At 43.3% G+C, this 18,875-nt stretch overlaps 1 protein-coding gene across 6 annotated transcripts in view; it reads left to right on the top strand.

Moving 5' to 3' along the window:
* Window positions 1–18,875, top strand: part of PIK3CG (phosphatidylinositol-4,5-bisphosphate 3-kinase catalytic subunit gamma) — a 71,968-nt gene that overhangs the window by 37,858 nt on the left and 15,235 nt on the right. For all 6 annotated transcript variants that reach the window (XM_072147165.1, XM_072147166.1, XM_072147171.1 and 3 more), the window contains 3 exons: window positions 6,132–6,278; window positions 9,285–9,375; window positions 13,241–13,371. In XM_072147165.1, coding sequence (XP_072003266.1) covers window positions 6,132–6,278; window positions 9,285–9,375; window positions 13,241–13,371 — 369 coding nt within the window. The remainder of the gene's footprint in view (window positions 1–6,131; window positions 6,279–9,284; window positions 9,376–13,240; window positions 13,372–18,875) is intronic.

Here is an 18,875-nt window from a genome sequence, read left to right as displayed (position 1 = left end):
TATTTATTTACACTTCTTCCCTTTGAACGGTTTATATATTCCATTGAAAAACTCTGCAGTGCACATGTCAAACTCCAGGCCCATGGGCTGTATCCAACCCGTTGCCTCATATTATGTGGGCTGTGAACAAGGCCTTATCATATTACTGCTAATATGCCTAGCTGGAAAACTCATCTCACCCCAGATGGTGCAATAAGCAGAATGTCCCTGCCATGGGATGCCATTAGTTTAAGAGGTTGGCCATTCTTTTACATACATTGCTCATGTGCCTTTACTGCCTTAATAATAATCCCTGAATGTTCATCAAGTGCTATTGCTGTCTGCAGTCTCTCCGTGAGTCTTTGTTTACATGTGTGAGCACTGCTGAGTAGGAGGAGCTGCAGAGGACAGAACGTGAAAAGAGAGACACAGTGGGAGACGCCATAAGGAGGGACTGAAGCAGTAAGAGAGAGGAAGCTGTGTATAAATTCAGAGAGCAAGCTGTTGTTTTCATTGATTCTATTTTGAGAACTTTACAACCTTTTGATCACTTTTTATAAAAACTTTTGTGTGTGGCAAAATGGTGAAAAGGTTAATTTGAACGTTCCTTCCCCAAGTTATTGCTCATGGTATGGGATAGTTTTAATATTTTTGTTGATCTGGTATTTTGGGACAAGGGGATACCTAAAATTGTTTATTTACATATGAGTTCTATGAAAAGGTTGGTGGTTTATATATTTACTGTTTTTAATTTTTTAAGTAAATCTACCATCAAAATCAAGCATGATAAACCAGTGACACTTATTCATAGATCCAGGCACTGTGACTGCAGTACTCTTATATTTGTTATCCATGGTCTCCTTCCTTCTAAAATCAACATTCATAGTTATGCTAATGAGCCAGAAGGGCTCTGGCTCTGTTACCAGAGCTCCTACGTGCTGCACTTACAAATGTGATTACATCACGCAGAGGGAGGAAGTGCTGAGTAAGCAGGGGGAGACAGCATACCAATCTGTGAAGCCAGAGCACGGAGCGGCTCTGCTAATGCCCCCTGAGCCCTTCTGGTCCATTAGCATAATTGTTAAAGTTTATTGTATAAGGATAACAAGAAGAATATTATCACAGTGACTGAGTCACATTTATCACCTTATTATTCCATCAGATGTTATTGTGAGCCAAAACCAGCAGTGACACTACACCGCGAAAAATAGGAATATTAACATCGGTTCTCTGTGTTAAACTACTTCTGGTTTCAGTTTGCAATAAAATATGTTATATGATTAAATAACTGATATGTGATCTGTTCTTCACACTGCTCTGTTTTTCTTTTTCTCCTTCTTTCATGTGCATTTACATTTTACCCTATTCTGCACACGGTCAGTAGTTGATCTGGCTTGTGTTCAGTAAACCAAAACAAGGAATGGTACAAAACATGTAACAGATAAAGATAATTCCAGGGAGAGCATGGAGAGCTGGCCATAGATGCTGGTGAGAAAAGAAAAGCAGGGATGTGGAGGAGACTGAAGCCGAAGAGGAGGAAACTGAAAAAGCTGAAAAGATGTTGCTTTGGCATGGCTGGTTGCATATGGAGAAGAACTGTCACAACAACAACAACAGTAAAGATCACATGATTTTTTTGCAGCAGAGAAAATGCACACTAAGGTTTAGAAGAAGTACATTGACAAAAAAACGGTTTTATCCTGGACAACCCATTTATCTTTTAAATGATGTTGGTAGAAACTGTATTAGTAATAAGCGAATCAATTCTTACGAATCGGAATTCGGTTAGAATGTCAGGAAAACTTCAAATTGTCACGAATCTGAAGTTTATGGTGATTCGTGGGAACAAAGGTTTTTTTTCCCCCTCCTTTATTACCAATATGTGCGCAAGCATAATGTGTTACATGGGGCAGAGAACTCTGGGAAGAAGAAAGGAACACCCTCGATCACATGTGCAGACCTGTAAGCCGATCAGCGACCGGCAGGCTTATGTGATGTCACACAGCCCTATAAAAACAGGCACCCATTTGCAATCGCGGCATTTCACACTGCATGTGCTGTCTCCAGCATCTAGCTGTTTGTACTGTGCTGTAGCGATTTCTGCTCCAATCCCAGGGTGTCCGTTTTGGGGGATCTGTATACCCCAAATAGCAGTTCTTTTTTGTTGCTGCATTGAATCGGAATACATATTTTCTGTAATGATTTCTACTCCTATTCTGGAGTGTTAGTTCTTGAGCTTCTGTATACCCCAAATTTCAAGTTTTTTTGGTAGATGAAGTAGATCCGTGTTAAATCAACATAGTTGATTAACCAATATGTGGCAGGTGGAGCAGACACAGGTCTCCGCACAGTAAGGGGACGTCGCAGCAGGGGTGAGGCCAGAACTGCCATTGTCATCTAGCAGCAGTGTGTTGATAAACAACCCAAAGGTTGTTCATCCACTTCCTCGCAGATGACATCTGACAACCCTAGCCAAGAGTCCGTGGGTTCGTCAGATACAACCCTTAGTTGGCATGGCCCAGGAGCAGGTCAGCAGCGGTCACCTGTCCTCAACCAGCCTCTGTCCTGTTCATTTCACTCAGTCAGAGATCTACTAGGTGGTCTGGGTTCAGCGCCACTATACAGCGAGGACAAACTCCTTGAGTTCCAGTCAGCAGCAGCTTGGCAGTGAAGAGGTGGGGCAGAAATCCACTGCTTTGTGCAGTAGGCGGGAAAGTAGAGATGTGAAGAGTGGCTCGGGAGGTTATGTTGCACTTGCAAGTAGTCGGGCTGTGCATACTGAGACCGTTGAGGAGAATAGCAGTGACAGAGAAACACAAATCGATGATGATGTAGCTTATCGCACTTGGGAGCCAGGTGAAGCCAGGGATTCATCATCATTGTCAAGAGAAGAGAGTGTCAGCTTGCGTGTCAGGCAGCAAAGCAGGCAGCAAGTTGCTACTGTGAGTCAGCAGGGTGGCAGCAGTGCGAGGAAGGGAGACACGCGGCCATGGGGTACAAACAACACTTCGCGGGTCCAAGTAAGCAGTGGCACAGGGGCGAGGCAGCGCAGTGCTGAGTGTTTGCAGTAAAATCACCACCTTGGTGGTGTGGCAGTTTTTTGTTAAGACACCAGAGGAGTCAAGCGTGTGTATATGTAGCTAACGGAGCTAACTTTGGCACCGCGGCCCTGCGTCAACACATGCAGCGTCACCACCCAATGGCCTGGGAGAAACGTGGAACAGATGTGGAGGTCCATCCTGCCGCCACAGCAGCCAGTGTCCGCCGCCTCCTCCTCCTTCACCACTACCTCAGCCTCCACAAGTTTAAGTGCTGCTCTGTTATACCGCATGTGCAGGGCACAGCAGTGTCACGCAGTTCTACACCTGGTTTGCCTGTGCAAACAATGTCACACAGGGGAGGAACTGCTCTGTGTCATCCAGAAGAAATCAATCTGTGGCTTTCTCCACGACAACTGAAAATCGTAACCATGGTGACAGACAATACACTGAGGAGGGATGGCTCATGCACCCTGCATGGCACACGTGTTCAATCTGGTTGTCAACAGGTTCCTCAAGTCTTCCACCCATCTGCAATACATAAAAATGGCCAGGAAACTGTGCATGCACTTCAGCTATTCTTACAAAGCCAAGCTCAGGGCCTTTGAAGAGGCCACGTTATTTGTCAGTCGCCAGGACTGCGGGATGAATAATGTCATTCCACTGCTTCATGTCCTGAAACTCGTGCTGCAAAATCTGTCTGGTCAGGGCACTGGAGAAGTTGCGACTACATCTCATGGCCACATGAGTCCGGTGGGGGCTGAGTTGGAGGAGGGGGACATTGGAGCACAAGCAGAGTCTGGTGAAATCAGTGGTTTTTCCACTCAGGTGACAAGAGAGGAGGAGCAGGAGCATCCGGAGGAGGTAGAAGACAAGGCAGATGACCCAGAAGCACCGTGGCAGTATACAGTGGAGATGGAGGCCGGGAGTCCCTCAGAGTAACTTGCGCAGATGGCTCGCAGCATGATGCTTTGCCTAACTAGTGACAGCCGAATAGTCAACATGTGGCATAGGGATGAGTTTTGGTTTTACATCCTCTTGGACCCTCGCTACTAGTCAAAAATGGGTGACTATTTTTCCAGCTGCCGAGAGGGAGGAACAACTGGCGTACTATAGAGAAATACTGAAAAGACAGTTGGCCAATGCCTTTGTGTGCCATTGTCCATCCTCTATCAGGTCTGACCGGGGGATTCCTGGCAATGATCGCTCACGTACTACTGCCACGGCTGCTGTGGGGAGATGGGAGGGTAGGAGCAGTAGCAGATCCATCAGCAGCAGCTTAAGTCTGGAATCCTTAATGAGCAACTTCCTTCACCCACCTAGTGAGGAGGGTAGCCACCACCAGCAGCAGGACATGGAGCAGACCCTGCACCAGCAGGTGGTATCCTACATGGACAGCACTTTACCACCCCAGGTAGAGGATCCCCTAGACTACTGGGCAGCCAAACTTGATGCGTGGCCGCAACTTGCGGAGTTTGCAGTAGAGAAGCTGTCCTGCCCAGCCAGTAGTGTGGCATCAGAGTAGGTGTTCAGTGCGGCGGGGGCCATCGTTAGCCCAAGTAGAGCCCGCTTGTCCACCCATAATGTGGAGAGACTGACCTTTGTCAAGATGAATCAGGCTTGGATCGGCCAGGATTTCAACACACCAATGCCTTATGCATCAGATTAGATCAGCCACGACGCTTCCCTCAAACATTGAGAAATGAGTCTGGATTCTAAATACCTGCCTTAGCCACTATTCTGATGCTGCCACCCACCTGATACCACACATCTTCTGCCAGTTGCTGCATCTGCCTCCTACCATCTTTACCAGGGACTGGAATTGTCTGCCACCTCCACAATCTGTCATTGTGCCACTCTGTGGGCTCCTGCTGCTGACGGCACCTCCACACTCTATCATTGTTCCGCTCTGTGGCTTACCATGTTTCTGCCACCTCCACAATCTGTCATTGTGCCACTCTGTGGGCCCCTGCTGCTGACACCACCTCCACGCTCTATCATTGTGCCACTCTGTGGCCTCCCATGTTGCCACCACCTCCGCACTCTGTCATTGTGCCACTCTGTGGCCTCCCATGTTGCTGCCAGCTCCAGAATTTATCATTGTGCCACTCTTTGACCTCATGCTGCTGCTGCTGCCACCTTTGCCATTCTTTTTTGGCATAGACATAATATTTCAGGAAAATTGTAATGTATGATGCATGTGGCATCTCTAATCTTCAAATTTAAATGGAAAATGTAAACTTTAAATTCATTTCAAACTTCGTCATTGTGCCATAATGTGGCCTCCCATGTTGCTGCCAGCTAAAGAATTTATCATTGTGCCACTCTCTGACCTCATGCTGCTGCTGGTGCCACCTTTGCAGTTCTTTTCTGGCAAAGACATGATATTTTCAGGAAAATTGTAATGAAGGATGTATGTGGTGTATGAAATTTAAAATTTCAACTTCAAATTAATTAATCATTTCAAACTTCAAGTTTATTTCAAACTTCAAATTCATTTCAAACTTTGTAATTGTGCCACACTGTGACCTACCATGTTGCTGCCACCTAATGAATTTGCCATCGTGCCACTTTCTGACCTCATGCTGCTGCCACCTCCATAATTTGTCATTGTGCCACTCTGCGGCCTACTCATGCTGCTGTCAACTGAGCTCTGTGTTCCTGCTACACTTATTTTATGAAGTTGGCCTCTGTAAGTGCCCATGGAATTGAAGAGTGAAGCAATTCTAAGAGCGGCGGCTGTCATGTGCGTGTCATACTAAAAAACATTTTACATTTAAATGGAGATCAAACCGCTAGTCAGCTGAAATGCTAGTGCTTGCTTGCCATTGTTTTTTTTATCATAATAGATAAAGAAGGCAGGATTTGCATTACACCATTGGCAGTGCTTATGACTACTCCAGACTCTTATTATTACAGCATAGGACTGTATTTTTACTACTCATTGTTAAAGTCTTTATAGCTGCATGTGCTGTTTAAATTTCTAGAGAGCATTAAAATGTTCATGTATTTCTTTCAGATTTGTATATAAAGTAGATATGTATCATAGTATCATGACAAGCAAGGATCATGCCATAAATAAGGTAATAAATAATAATATTTTGTTTTCAAAAGGTAGAAAAATGCAAAGTTATGGCCTCAAAAAAGAAGCCACTGTGGCTGGAATTTAAATGTGCCGACACAACCGCATTGTCCAATGAGACTATAGGAATAATATTTAAGCATGGCGATGATCTTCGGCAAGATATGCTCATTTTACAGGTAATAATTTTGTCATTGACCCGCACATACTTCATAAAATAATTAAGTGACTATGTTTATTTTAATGTATTTTTAAAAATACATGTGTATTTATAGAAATATATTATCTCTCTTGGCCATGACCTATAGCTGATGTCTTCAGTTATGCATCACACTGCACACCTTTAAAATACCAGTCACTTACAGTATAATGCCACTTGGATAACAACTCCGTACTTTTAAGTAATATATACTCATCACAACCATTTTGTACCCCACAGTGAAGTGAGCATTGGATTTTTAAGTTGTCCTAAACTCCACACTTACCGTATATACTCAAGTATAAGCAGAACTGAATATAAGCCGAGACCCCTAATTTTACCACCAAAAACTGGGAAAACCTATTGACTCGAGTATAAGCTGAGGGTGGGAAATGCATTGATCACAGACCCCCCCCCAGTATATAGCCAGCCAGGCCCCTATAATATACAGCCTGCCCCCTGTAGTATACAGCCTGCCCCCTGCAGTATACAGCCAGCCCAGCTTGCCCCCAGTAGTATACAGCCTGCCCCCAGTAGTATACAGCCAGCCCAGCTTGCCCCCAGTAGTAAACAGCTTGCCCCCAGTAGTATACAGCCAGTCCCCAGTAGTATACAGCTTGCAATAGTATTGCAATAGTATTGTGTGTGCCGGCAGCCGGCACACACTGTGGCGGCTGCGGCTGACGTCAGCGCTGTGCGCGGCACGGACCTGCCACTGACTGCCGGATCACACAGAAGACCCGAGAGGGCCGCCGGAAAGGTGAGTTTTGATTTTTTTTTTTTTACATCAATGGGGCGGGGGTCCGGCTTCATAACGGGGCACAGGGGCTGGCAGGCTATATTTCCTGGGGCACAGGGGCTGGCAGGCTATATTTCCCGGGGCACAGGGGCTGGCAGGCTATATTTCCCGGGGCACAGGGAATGGCAGGCTATATTTCCCGGTGCACAGGGGCTGGCAGGCTGTATACTGGGGCACAGGGGCTGGCAGGCTCTATACTGGGGCACAGGGGCTGGCAGGCTATATACTGGGGCAGAGGCGCTGGCAGGCTTTATACTGGGGCACAGGGGCTGGCAGGCTGTATACTGGGGCACAGGGGCTGGCAGGCTGTATACTGGGGCAGAGGGGCTGGCAGGCTATATACTGAGGCACAGGGGCTGGCAGGGTATATACTGGGGGGCAGGGGCTGGCTGGCTATATACTTCTGGGGGCTTGCTGGCTATATACTTGGGGGAAGGAGCTGTGACCAATGCATTTCCCACCCTCGGCTTATACTCGAGTCAATAGGTTTTACCAGGTTTTTGTGGTAAAATTAGGGGTCTTGGGTTGGCTTATACTCGAGTATATACGGTATTTTTTTTTTATATATACCCTTCACAGTAGAGGTATAATAGCATAATGTCTTCTTAGCCTGTGTTGCTACAGGTACAACAATATCCATCTTGTGGTTTTTTTAACCATTTATTTTTAAAACCGTTATTTGCAGTACAGAGGTACTTTATACCCCATAATTAATTTTTATTTAAAAAACACCCCGCGCCTGTCCCCATAATTTATAGCTCCTTCAATAATGGCAGCCATATAATATTAAAAATTCAATTATCTGCCACTGCTAACGCATACTTGCTCTTCAACTTTTCTTCCTCATTTCAGGACACGGGTAGCGATCACACCTGCCTGCATCCTTAGGAAGGAGCATGTGCAGTATTCTTAACCATTTCAAGCTGTTGCCCTTGACAGCTACCATACTTCCTTTCAGGATGCAACCATTGCGATGATTTTGATGGTTCCAGAAGCTGCGGGAGTTCAGCTGTATATTACAGTGGATGCCCGCCTGTAACACCCACGACCGGAGATTCCTCCATGGCCATGCGTGTAAGGGGCTTCTGATGAGGACCAGACACAAAATAGAACTACTCATCACACAAAAAATACGCTCTTAACCAGCTCTGTCAACTGAAAAATACAAAAGTTATGCCTCCGGAAAGATGGCGATACTAAAAAAAATGAGATTTTCTCTATATTGGTTTTTCTTCAGTAAAATTATATAAACTATATAAATAAGGTATCAATGTAATTGTAGTGATCCTTACAATAAAGATAACATATTATTTTTTATGACAACCCAAATTGCAAGCACAAACACCTTCCTTATCCAAATATGAGTTGCTTATTCAACATTTCATCAGCAATAAAACCCATTCTGGCACAAATCCAAACCCATCAAAAAAATTTGTCCTTTTTATTAACAACAATGGTATAATGTATGGGGTGTTACTATTCTTTAGGTCTCTTGAAAGCTGAGCAAGTCCCTCAAAAGTATGATTTTGCAGTTTTTAATGAAAATGTGAAAGATCGCACCTAAAATTCTACAAAACTGAGAGGACGCATAAAAAAACACGGAAGCTTCAACAAATATCTGCTTCTTTCATAAATATATGCAAAACATATTATCCAAATTTTTAAACTAACATGATATGCGATGTGTCACGAGAAAACATTCTCTAATCACCTGGGTACATTGAAGCGTTCCAAAGTTATTACCACTTATAGTGACAGATTCATATTTGAAATAATTGGCAGTGTCAGGAAGGTGCAAAATGGCCAAAGGGTTAAGCTCCCAAGCAATATCTAATAATTTTAACTGCCCCACTATGGTTTTTAACACAAAATTAATACCGGTACACAGTTGAACAGAAAATACAAAGCATACAAATACAAAGACAGATGAATAATTGAACTAAAGACAACAAAATAAAATGGTGTTCATGGTACAACCTATCTCACAATCTCACTTATTTTAGTAAGCAGCTCCTAGTGCCTTTTTTTATGGGCGACAGGTCCTCTTTAATAAAAACAATACCTTATATTGTGGTATGTCCCTTTGCAGTGTAGGATGTCCTTGAGGTTGGACAATAAACAGCTAGTCATTTTTGGTGCTTCAAATGATTCAGTAAAATATTTATAATGGAAATATTTGTGTTTCAGATACTTCGCATTATGGAATCTATTTGGGAAGGTGAATCACTAGACCTTTGCCTATTGCCCTATGGCTGCATTTCTACAGGAAACAAGATAGGTAAGTGATGGGTTTATAAGGTAAACCCATACTGTAATAGTCCTTCATACTTTTCATATAGTAAATGGTTATATTTACCTTATTTTCACTTTATATTTTAAAGGGAATGTTGTTATATCCATCTCTTTTTCATATTTCTTTTTAATGTGTAACTCCGATTTCATAATGATTTTTACCAAACTGTCATATGTAATTCCCCTTTAACCCCTTAACGTTTTGCAGAAAACACCCACCGTTAACACTCACAAACGGAGCAAGAACCAATAGTGGGTTTTAACACTTTCACCTGCAAAAGCCACCGGCAGCAGTCAAAAGTTGGTGGCTCGTGGGCGACGCCATATTGGCTTTGATCAATGCTACCTGTGATGTACCTGGGAAGAGACAATCAGTTTCCATGACAGCCTAGAGCAGTGATGGCTAACCTATGGCACTGGTGCCAGAGGTGGCACTCAGAGCCCTTTCTGTGGGCACTCAGGCCATCACCAGAGATGACTCCTGGTATCTTCCTGCAGTCTCAGACAGCCCAGGACTTACTGTGCACAGTGCTATTTTAAAGTGACAGCTCTACCTGGGACTATTTTCTGCTTTATTGGTGTCCTCAGGGTGCTGGTATCAATGAAAACTGTAAGAAGGGAGTATAAATCATAAATTGAATTTCTGTGTTGGCACTTTGCAATAAATAAGCGGGTCTTTGTTGTAGTTTGGGCACTTGGTCTCTAAAAGGTTCGCCATCACTGGCCTAGAGTCTTTATAACTGCCACACGTTTACAAATCTTTAACAATTTCTCCATGTAGTAAGATCAATCAGACAACTTAGGGTTAAAGTACCCTAGGGCGTATAAAAATATTTAATAAAAAATCACCCCCTTTTTCCTAAAACTGATACAACAAATTAAATCATAAACATCTTTGGTATTGACAGATCCCAAAAGTCCAGATCTTTCAAAATTAAATAATTATTCCTGGTGTTGAACCCCATTTTACAACATATAAAATTTTATAAAAACATAACAAAAGGTCATACAGTCCTCAATCTGGCATCAAAGAAAATCCCAGCTTGTCCCGCAAATAAAGGGCACTTCACATTGTTCCGTATGTCAAAGTATGAAAAAAATATTAGCATCAGAAGATGGTGAAACAAAGACATTTTTTCACACAGAAATTTTTTATTTTTTTACATGTCGTAAAACGCTATAAAACCTACATGTGGCATCCCTGTGATTGTACCAACCAAAAGAATAAAGGAGACATGTCATTTGGAGAACACAATGAAAGTCATAAAACCAAGCCCACAAGAAAATGTGAATGTGTTTTTTCACCAGTTTCACCGCATTTCGATTTTTTTCCCCAGTACATGGCATGGAATATTAAATGCCATCACTATGAAGTACAATTTATTAAGCAAAAAACAAGCCCACACACTGCTCCGTACATGGAAAAATGAAAAGGTTCTAGATTTTTGAAGGTGGGGAGTTAACAATAAAAACAAAAAATACCAAGTTGTTAAGGGGTTAAAAACAAACAGAACAATTTCCATATTGTTTTCTTTTCAGATTTATGGGATTTTCTCTTCTAAAGCTGCTTGTCAGAACTAACCTCCTGTCATTGCCCTGAAGCTGCGTTATATTTAGGCTGCCCACAGTTCCCATGATGCCTTGTCTTCTTTTGTTTAGTAAATCCTCTAAGAACTGCATAGTGTGTACATATTGGATCCATATGGTGACTTACCGTTTTTATCACACAGAGTAACAGTGAACATTTAATATGTAGTAGAAACCAGCAACGAAACAGTAACATGAAATCTTGCTGTGTGAGTGGTAAGGGTTAATAGCTTATCTGCTCTGAAGATAGTGGCAGGATCAGAGGGTGCATAGGAATTTGTGAAGCAGATTGCGGTGCAGAGAGGGATACAAGTGCAACATCCCCCACCGGGGCCTAGCCCTTTGAGGTGAGGCCTGGAGACAGCCGGGGCCCGAGGTACCGGAGTGGCTGGCGGTTGCGGCCTAAGCACGCTATTGTCACGGTGCTTGGTACGGGGGAACCGGAGGGCTGTCCTACAGCCTGGCAGGTCTCCAGCACGGTGGTGTTGGCAAGAAATGATGAGGGAGAGGCTGCTATAGCGGATCTCCCTGGGGCAACCCCTTAATGTCCCGAGTGTGAGTCTCTGGGTGATGGACAGGGTGCCGGTGATGAAGACAGCCGTATTAGCAGGGACCAGACGGAGACAGAAGTTGAAGAAAACAACTTACAGTTCTTTATTTGAACCGGCAGGAACCGCAGCAACGTGCCTTTAACAGGTAGATGGAGTGCTGAGATGTGAGTTGGAGGGAGCCTCAGGAGATAGTTCACCAGCCTGGATGTAGAGGGCAGGCTGGGAGGCAGCTGTGTCCTGGTAGGAAGCTCCAGCTTGTCCTGTAGGGCTTCAGGTATCACCTTTAAAGGTAAGATGATACCCCTTTTCCTCACTACACTAACTCTAGTCTTAGACTCCACTCTTCAGAGGCAGGGGCTAGGCTCTTCCTGCTCTGGTATGGGCTAGACAGAGATTACTCACTCACTCACTGATCTCTAGGATTCTCCTACACTGGAATCTCTCTGAGTGTTCTCTTCTCTCTCCTGAGAGAGACTTCTCTAGAATTCCTCTGAAAGTTCTCTAGAACATTCCTGGCCAGGGAGTTTTATTACTTCCCCTTGGTCAGGTGGTGGCTGCTCCTCCAATCACATCTCAGCTTACAAAGGACAGGATGTAACACAAATCATTGGACAATAGCATCTTGCATCATACAAAATACTTAACCTCTGCCTTGCCAGGCAGGATTCACCACTGCAATATCCCCTATGTCCTATAAGGACCATGTAGTGTGATGTGGGTACATGCAGGTGGGACGTATTTGCAAACACTCCCTCGCCATTGCATCGGCGAGGGTGTTGCACAAGTTTCTGCAGAATCACAGACCATTATGGAGGGACTGATACGGAACAGTGGAGACCTTTGGAGGGACTTATAGGTAATAGGGGAGACCATTTATCTTACTCTTCTATAGAGGAGACTTCAACATCCACAGATTTGCATAAACACAGCTTTTCTGATAGCTAAACACAGAGTGTATCACATGACCTCCACTCTCCAGGGTGAGTAGGGAGCAGCGGCCCCATTCCGTTTTGAAACCGTGTCTACATACTTTTGTAAATAAGCTACAGGTCTCTCGGGCATAATCAGCACAGACAGAGGAGACAGCTACTGCAGGGACTGGTTAAACCGTGGAGGATAGCAAAAAAAACTGCTAGCTGAGTTCTACAATGTTGGAGTTGCACTTTAAGAATTACATTTTGTAACATACATAGGAAGACCCAAATTCACAATTGTTTTCCACTTTCATCAAATGTGTTGTGTTCTGGAGATTTAAAGGTTGTATACACAAAAAGTAACTGTCTATTTAAATAACTACAGTCCTGCAATACATTTTATTACTGAATTATTAATTAATTTCCAGTTTATTTCCTCCCAAATCCTCTTTATGGTATGTGTGGAGCTACAGAGAGAGATTAGAAAGGGAAGGTTTAATTGAATGTTCTTTAAATAAAATATGTTAATAACATATAAATATGTTAATGCATATACATAAACCGGTCTCATTGGTTCTTAGTAGTGTATATAACAGCCTGCATGGCAATAAATTGTCTCCTTGCAATACATTAAATTTATTTTTATCCACACTTTTAATATGGATATTAATGCAAGATGTGTTTGGCCTTTTTTTTTAATTTAGTTTATGGGACTAAATGTAAAAACTTTTTCAGTTTAAAGGCAAAATAGTAAAACACACAGAAATTATGTTTTTCACTTATATTTCTTTACTTTTAGGAATGATAGAAATTGTCAAAGATGCCACCACCATTGCTCAGATACAGCAGAGTACAGTTGGAAATACTGGTGCCTTTAAAGATGAAGTGCTAAGTCAGTGGTTGAAAGAAAAATGTAAACTTGAAGATAAGGTACAGTAATTTCTTTTTATATTTAATGAGAAGAATTTAAAGGAAACCTACAATCAGGAATACACTAACTGAGGTATTCCTGACGGTAGATGCCTTTCTGTCTACCAAGCCCTACACTGCCTTTACCTAAACTTCTAACCATACCTAACTTACTAAAAAAAAAAGATTAGCCTGGCCGAATCTTACATCTGTGTGTGGCCCATTGCCCATGTAACTGCCCAAAAGAGAAAGAAGTTACTGCACATGACTGAATAGCCGAAGAGCGCTGCCAGGACACGTCCAGAGGAAAGACTTCAAAGGCTATAGGGGGGTGATCTAGCCTTAGTGCCCAGCGCTCAATCAGGCTTCTCCGCACACCAGTAAACCCTGATGTTAATCTGCATAAAGGATAGATAAAGTTTTTAGTTTGTTAGTAGAAAGAAAGGTAACCACCATCAGGAATACTTCAGCTAGTGTATTCCTGACGGTAGGTTTCCTTTAATATGGCTTAACGACCCAATTTTTACGTAAACACTTTTAATCTGGACCTTCCGTCTCATTTATTATCGCTGAGAAGCCAATTTTTTTTTGCGCAAATGTTGTACTGTGTGCACCAAATAAACCTATTAAAGTGTAGATAGATAGTGGGAAATACCTCAGTTGTATCCTACGAAACAGGTAATAAATACCATTCATGTGTTTTTCAGTTATAGGTTTCATGAGAGTGAGACCTCATACATATGGCCATTGTTTCAACAGCTAACACAAGCTTTCTATTGGATCATTCCAAGGCTACTGCATGCATGTACCGACTTTCTGTGCCGCAAATTCTAGAGTAGGTCCTATTCCTGCACCTCTTTGAGGCCTGAGTAGTCATTTTCTATTGGCATCAGTGCTAACATACTGATGACAGTTGGGCGTAAAAGGAATGTTTCATCCCACAGTCATTCATCCTTTCATACCCTGTAAATAATATCCATAAACGGAATATCTTCCCCACATATGGATGTATGGAAATGACTTCCTGCAACCCACAGTACTATTACGTCAAGGTCACAAGCAGAGCTGGTGCCAGATGCTGCATGTGTCAGCTGTACATCAATGCTGACATTCTCCTGTAACACCCACCAACAGAGATGGTGTTAACCCCTGGCATGCTATTGTCAAGCATGATCGTGACATGCAAGGAGAATGCAGGCACCTCCCCCACTGAATCGGACCCCCCGATAAGTTGCTCCTTCCCTGGAAACCCAAGGTCCGATGTGCACCGCAAGGCTTCCCACTGCCTCTTATAGTCAGATCCCTCTTCCATGACTGATTGTAACGTACTGACCATGTGACATCATTGCTTGTTCAAGCCCAAATCTAAAAGAACCCACCTGCTGGTCATTCATCCTTACAATCAGGTGCGCCTTATACTCCAGTGCGCCTTATATATGAACCTAGACGTTTTAGCCGGCATTTATTGATGGTGCGCCTTATACTCTGGTGCGCCTTATAGTCCGAAAAATACTGTAGTTTTGTCTTTCTGTGGTGAACTTTTGAGACATTTGGCAGCTCTTTTTTGTATGATCCTGTCTTTTTACTTGTGATACATGTTCAGTTTTGCCTATCCTGGCAGATGCAAATTTTGGCTTCTTTTTAGACTTTTTGTTGCAAATGTCTCAAATCCACATGGACACAAGCCACGTGAGGGGGTTATATCCAGGAGTGTACACTACTTTTGACATAATGGTCCTTAAATTAAAAAAATCTTGCTTTTCATGCATAAATACCAGGATTGAAAACATACCAGAGATTGTTATACTCGGACAGAGAGTAACAAGACTTTCTTGATGGAATTCAGAATTATATGCTGATGTTTGTGATGGCAGGACTACAGTAAATTAATAAATGGTGATTTTTTTTTTGTTTAACAATAATTGTGAATTCTTGTTCATGGAAAAATAAGACATCCCCTGAAAATAAGACCTAGTGCCTCTTTAGGAGCAAAAAATATATAAGACAATGGTGCTCATTTACTAAGGGTCCATGGAACGCACAAATGTAGATTATTCGGACAATTACTAATTTGCGCTGCATTTAAAAGGGGATCGGATTTGGCGTAATCGCGTCGGCTTTCATGCGACAGAAATCAGGGGGAGGGCCGTCGGATGATCCAAGGGATTCGGACTGAGCGTAGGATTTAACATTTAAATTGTGTCACAATGCACAACAATGCACTTACATGCACCGGGAAGAAGAAGGTGAACTCCAGCGGACCTGAGCGGAGAAGCAACACATGCAGGATAACGGGTGCATGATCTTAGTGAATCGCGCCGAGTCCAGGTCCAGGACTGGGTAAGTAAATGTGCCCCACTGTCTTATTTTCTGGGAAACAGGGCAGTATTTCAATAAGACAAAAGTTGAACCTTCAATCTCTATATTCCATATCAGTTATTTTAAATTGCAATGCTATATTTTCCAACATTCATCAAAAAAAGGTACGATTGGCTGTAACAGACTTGAACTGTAAGCAGTGTATAAATACAACATCAAAAGATTCTAGCTCCATTTGATGATATCAATGTTTCCAGTCTTTATTCATCTTAAGTTTGATACCATAAAAGCATAGCCATCACCATACTACCAGCAGGGAGTATTCAATCAATGCGTTTCAAAGGACTATGTTCTTCTTATTCATGGCTGTCTGTGTCAAGGCTCTGACAACTTATATACCCCATTTAGAGGACATACTCACTTGAGATAGTGACACAGAAAATGCATTGTAGAGTATGTCAGTGTTCAGAGTCAAGGCATTATTAAAACCATCAATATAAAAAACTTCTGTGAAATATGAGATAAAACAAAAGGTTTATCAACATACCGCCTACCAACATAATGGGGGTCATTTACTAAGGGCCCGATCCGCGGTTTCCCGACGTGTTACCCGAATATTTCCGATTTGCGCCGATTGTACCTGAATTGCCCCAGGATTTTGGTGCACGCGATCGGATTGTGGCGCATCGGCACTGGCATGCACGCGATGGAAATCGGGGGGCGTGGCCGAACGAAAACCAGACGGATTCGGAAAAACCGCCGCATTTAAAAAAGGAAATTGTGTCGCGGAGCTTGCACTCACCTTCATCCAGGATAGGATCGTGAACTTCAGTGCATTTCAGAGAACTTCAGCGCAGCAGCGCCACCTGGTGGACGTCAGAGGAACTGCCTTGATGAATCCCGGCCGGACCCGAATCCAGCGCTGAGAACGCGCCGCTGGGTCGCGAACGGACCGGGTAAGTAAATCTGCCCCAATGCCTTGACTCTGAACACTGACATACTAATGTCCCCGCAATCCATGCCGCGGATCGCGGGCACACCCGTGCCCCTCTTGGTGCCGCGGCTGTCGCTGTCCTGCTCCCCGGCCTTGACTCACCTCTCCACGCTCCTGGCTGTGTTCCTTCTTCTTTACTAGGCCGCACGCTCCCGCTCCTAGGGCGCGCATACACTGGCTCTCCTGGACTTAAAGGGCCAGTGTCCTCCTGATTGGAGCAAGTTAATCCGGCTCGGCCTTATAATCCGCTACATCCCTTCCTGCCTTGCGGGATCTTCAGCATCATTTCCTGCTAATTGAAAGCCCTCCGGTGTTCCCTGTGTTCCAGTGTTCCACTGTGTTCAAGCGTTACCAGTGTTCCTCCATGTTCCTGTCATCCGTCCCTGGCTGTGTTCCCATTACCAGTCCCTGGCTACCTGCTCCATGTATCAGTTACTGCCTGCCTGTACTGTGTGCCAGCTCCTGTGGTCCTGCCATGAGTCCCAGGTTATTCTTCCAAGATGTACACCTGCTGTCATCCCAGGCTCGAACTGTATCCTGCATCTCCCTCTGCACTACCACCGCAGGCCTACTCGTACCCGTGGAACGACCTGGTGACACCCCGCCGCAGCATGACCATCCCGCTTTGCAACGGGATCTGTTGAAGACCAGGTACCACTTAGACTCCGGTCCCAGGTGTTGGCCAGTACCATCATCTCCCGCGGTGGCCCAGAGGGTCCACAGACTCTTCCCTAAGAGACTCTGACAGTTCGCCCCCTACGAACTGTGACAAGAACATATATTAACCCACATGTATGCTTTTTACAGTGGGATTTTTTATATTGATGGTTTTAATAATGCCATAGCTAGTCAAGACTTTAACCTAGCTCCTACTGCCTTCTTTAGATCTTTACAGTTATGCCACGCTTGGGGGCACAGTTTGGGGAGGGTGGAACTGAAAATTGAGCACAGCCCACTAGAAGCTATTGCCAGAACAACAGAGCTTGCAAAACCTACATCTTAGCACAAGTGTGAACAAGGCCATGCACAAGTAAATAACACACCGCACAGACATCTCTTTGTACATATGCATTCTATATAGTGCATGCACTGCTTAGTCCCTTAATGGAAAAACTTTACTTTTTCACGTGTCACTTTAACATCTTAATGACCAGGCCCTTTTTTGTGTTTTTTTGTTCAGGAGTCAATGAGGTATTCAAATCCTTCCCATTGACTGGTTGTATTGTACTTTAACAATAATTAAAACCTTGGTACAAAAACCAAAATTCTTAATTTTGCTATCTTTTGGCGCTTTAAAACGCTTTGTGACATTTGACATTTGACTTTGTGGCATTTTTGAGAGAAAGGAGCACCTAAAGGAGCTTGTTAATGCTTTGTAGGTGTTTGCACATTTAATACCGGGGCTCTAAAGAATTGTGTACACTTTCCAAGCAGTGCAGGCTGCACCAGATAATTGAAGACCTGTATTCAATAATCTGGCACACCCTGCACTTTCCAGAAACAAACTGATCTCCGTGCAATTTGCCACATTATTGATAAATCTGGGCCATTGTGCAGTTACATTTATCTCAACTAAAAGCATAAAAATATGAGCTCAGAGAAAAAGCAAACTAGAATGTACAGCAGCATTCAGAGACAATTTAAACAATCGATTTATGCACAGTTTATTGAAACTTTAAATATGATAAGTATTTACCTTAATCCTGATTTTATGGACACTCCAGCTGTCCTGAGATGAGTACAAGCATTCCCAGTGCCTGTTTACTGTGATCTGTAGGGGAGAAGCTTCACTACTGAGTATGAGCAAAAAGTGCATCCACATTCATCTCAACTAAAAACCTATATGCTTAGATCAGGAATAGTACAGACATTTATAGGACATTTTATAATTTATTATGAAAAAAATATTAGTACATACTGCAATGAACTAATTGTAACAATTTATTATATCTTGTTGGAGTTGGTCCAATTTATTCCTGAATCGACCAAAATGTTCACAACCCTGTAACTATCTCAAGTGAGGATGCTCCTCTACAAAGGGTGTAACAGTTGGTCATAGTCTTGATACAGACAGTCAAACGCATTGGGGCTCATTTACTAAGGGTTCTGCGGACCGTGATATTGTCGGGTTTCCCGAATATTTCCATTTTGCGCCGAATTGCCCTGGATTTTTGGAGCACGTGTTTGGATTGTGGTGCATCGGCACCGGCTT

The sequence above is a fragment of the Engystomops pustulosus genome, chromosome 4 (genome assembly GCF_040894005.1).
Source record: "Engystomops pustulosus chromosome 4, aEngPut4.maternal, whole genome shotgun sequence".
Classification (NCBI taxonomy): domain Eukaryota; kingdom Metazoa; phylum Chordata; class Amphibia; order Anura; family Leptodactylidae; genus Engystomops; species Engystomops pustulosus.
The sequence above is the reverse complement of the archived record's forward strand: the minus strand, read 5'-3'. Positions and strand labels throughout refer to the sequence as shown.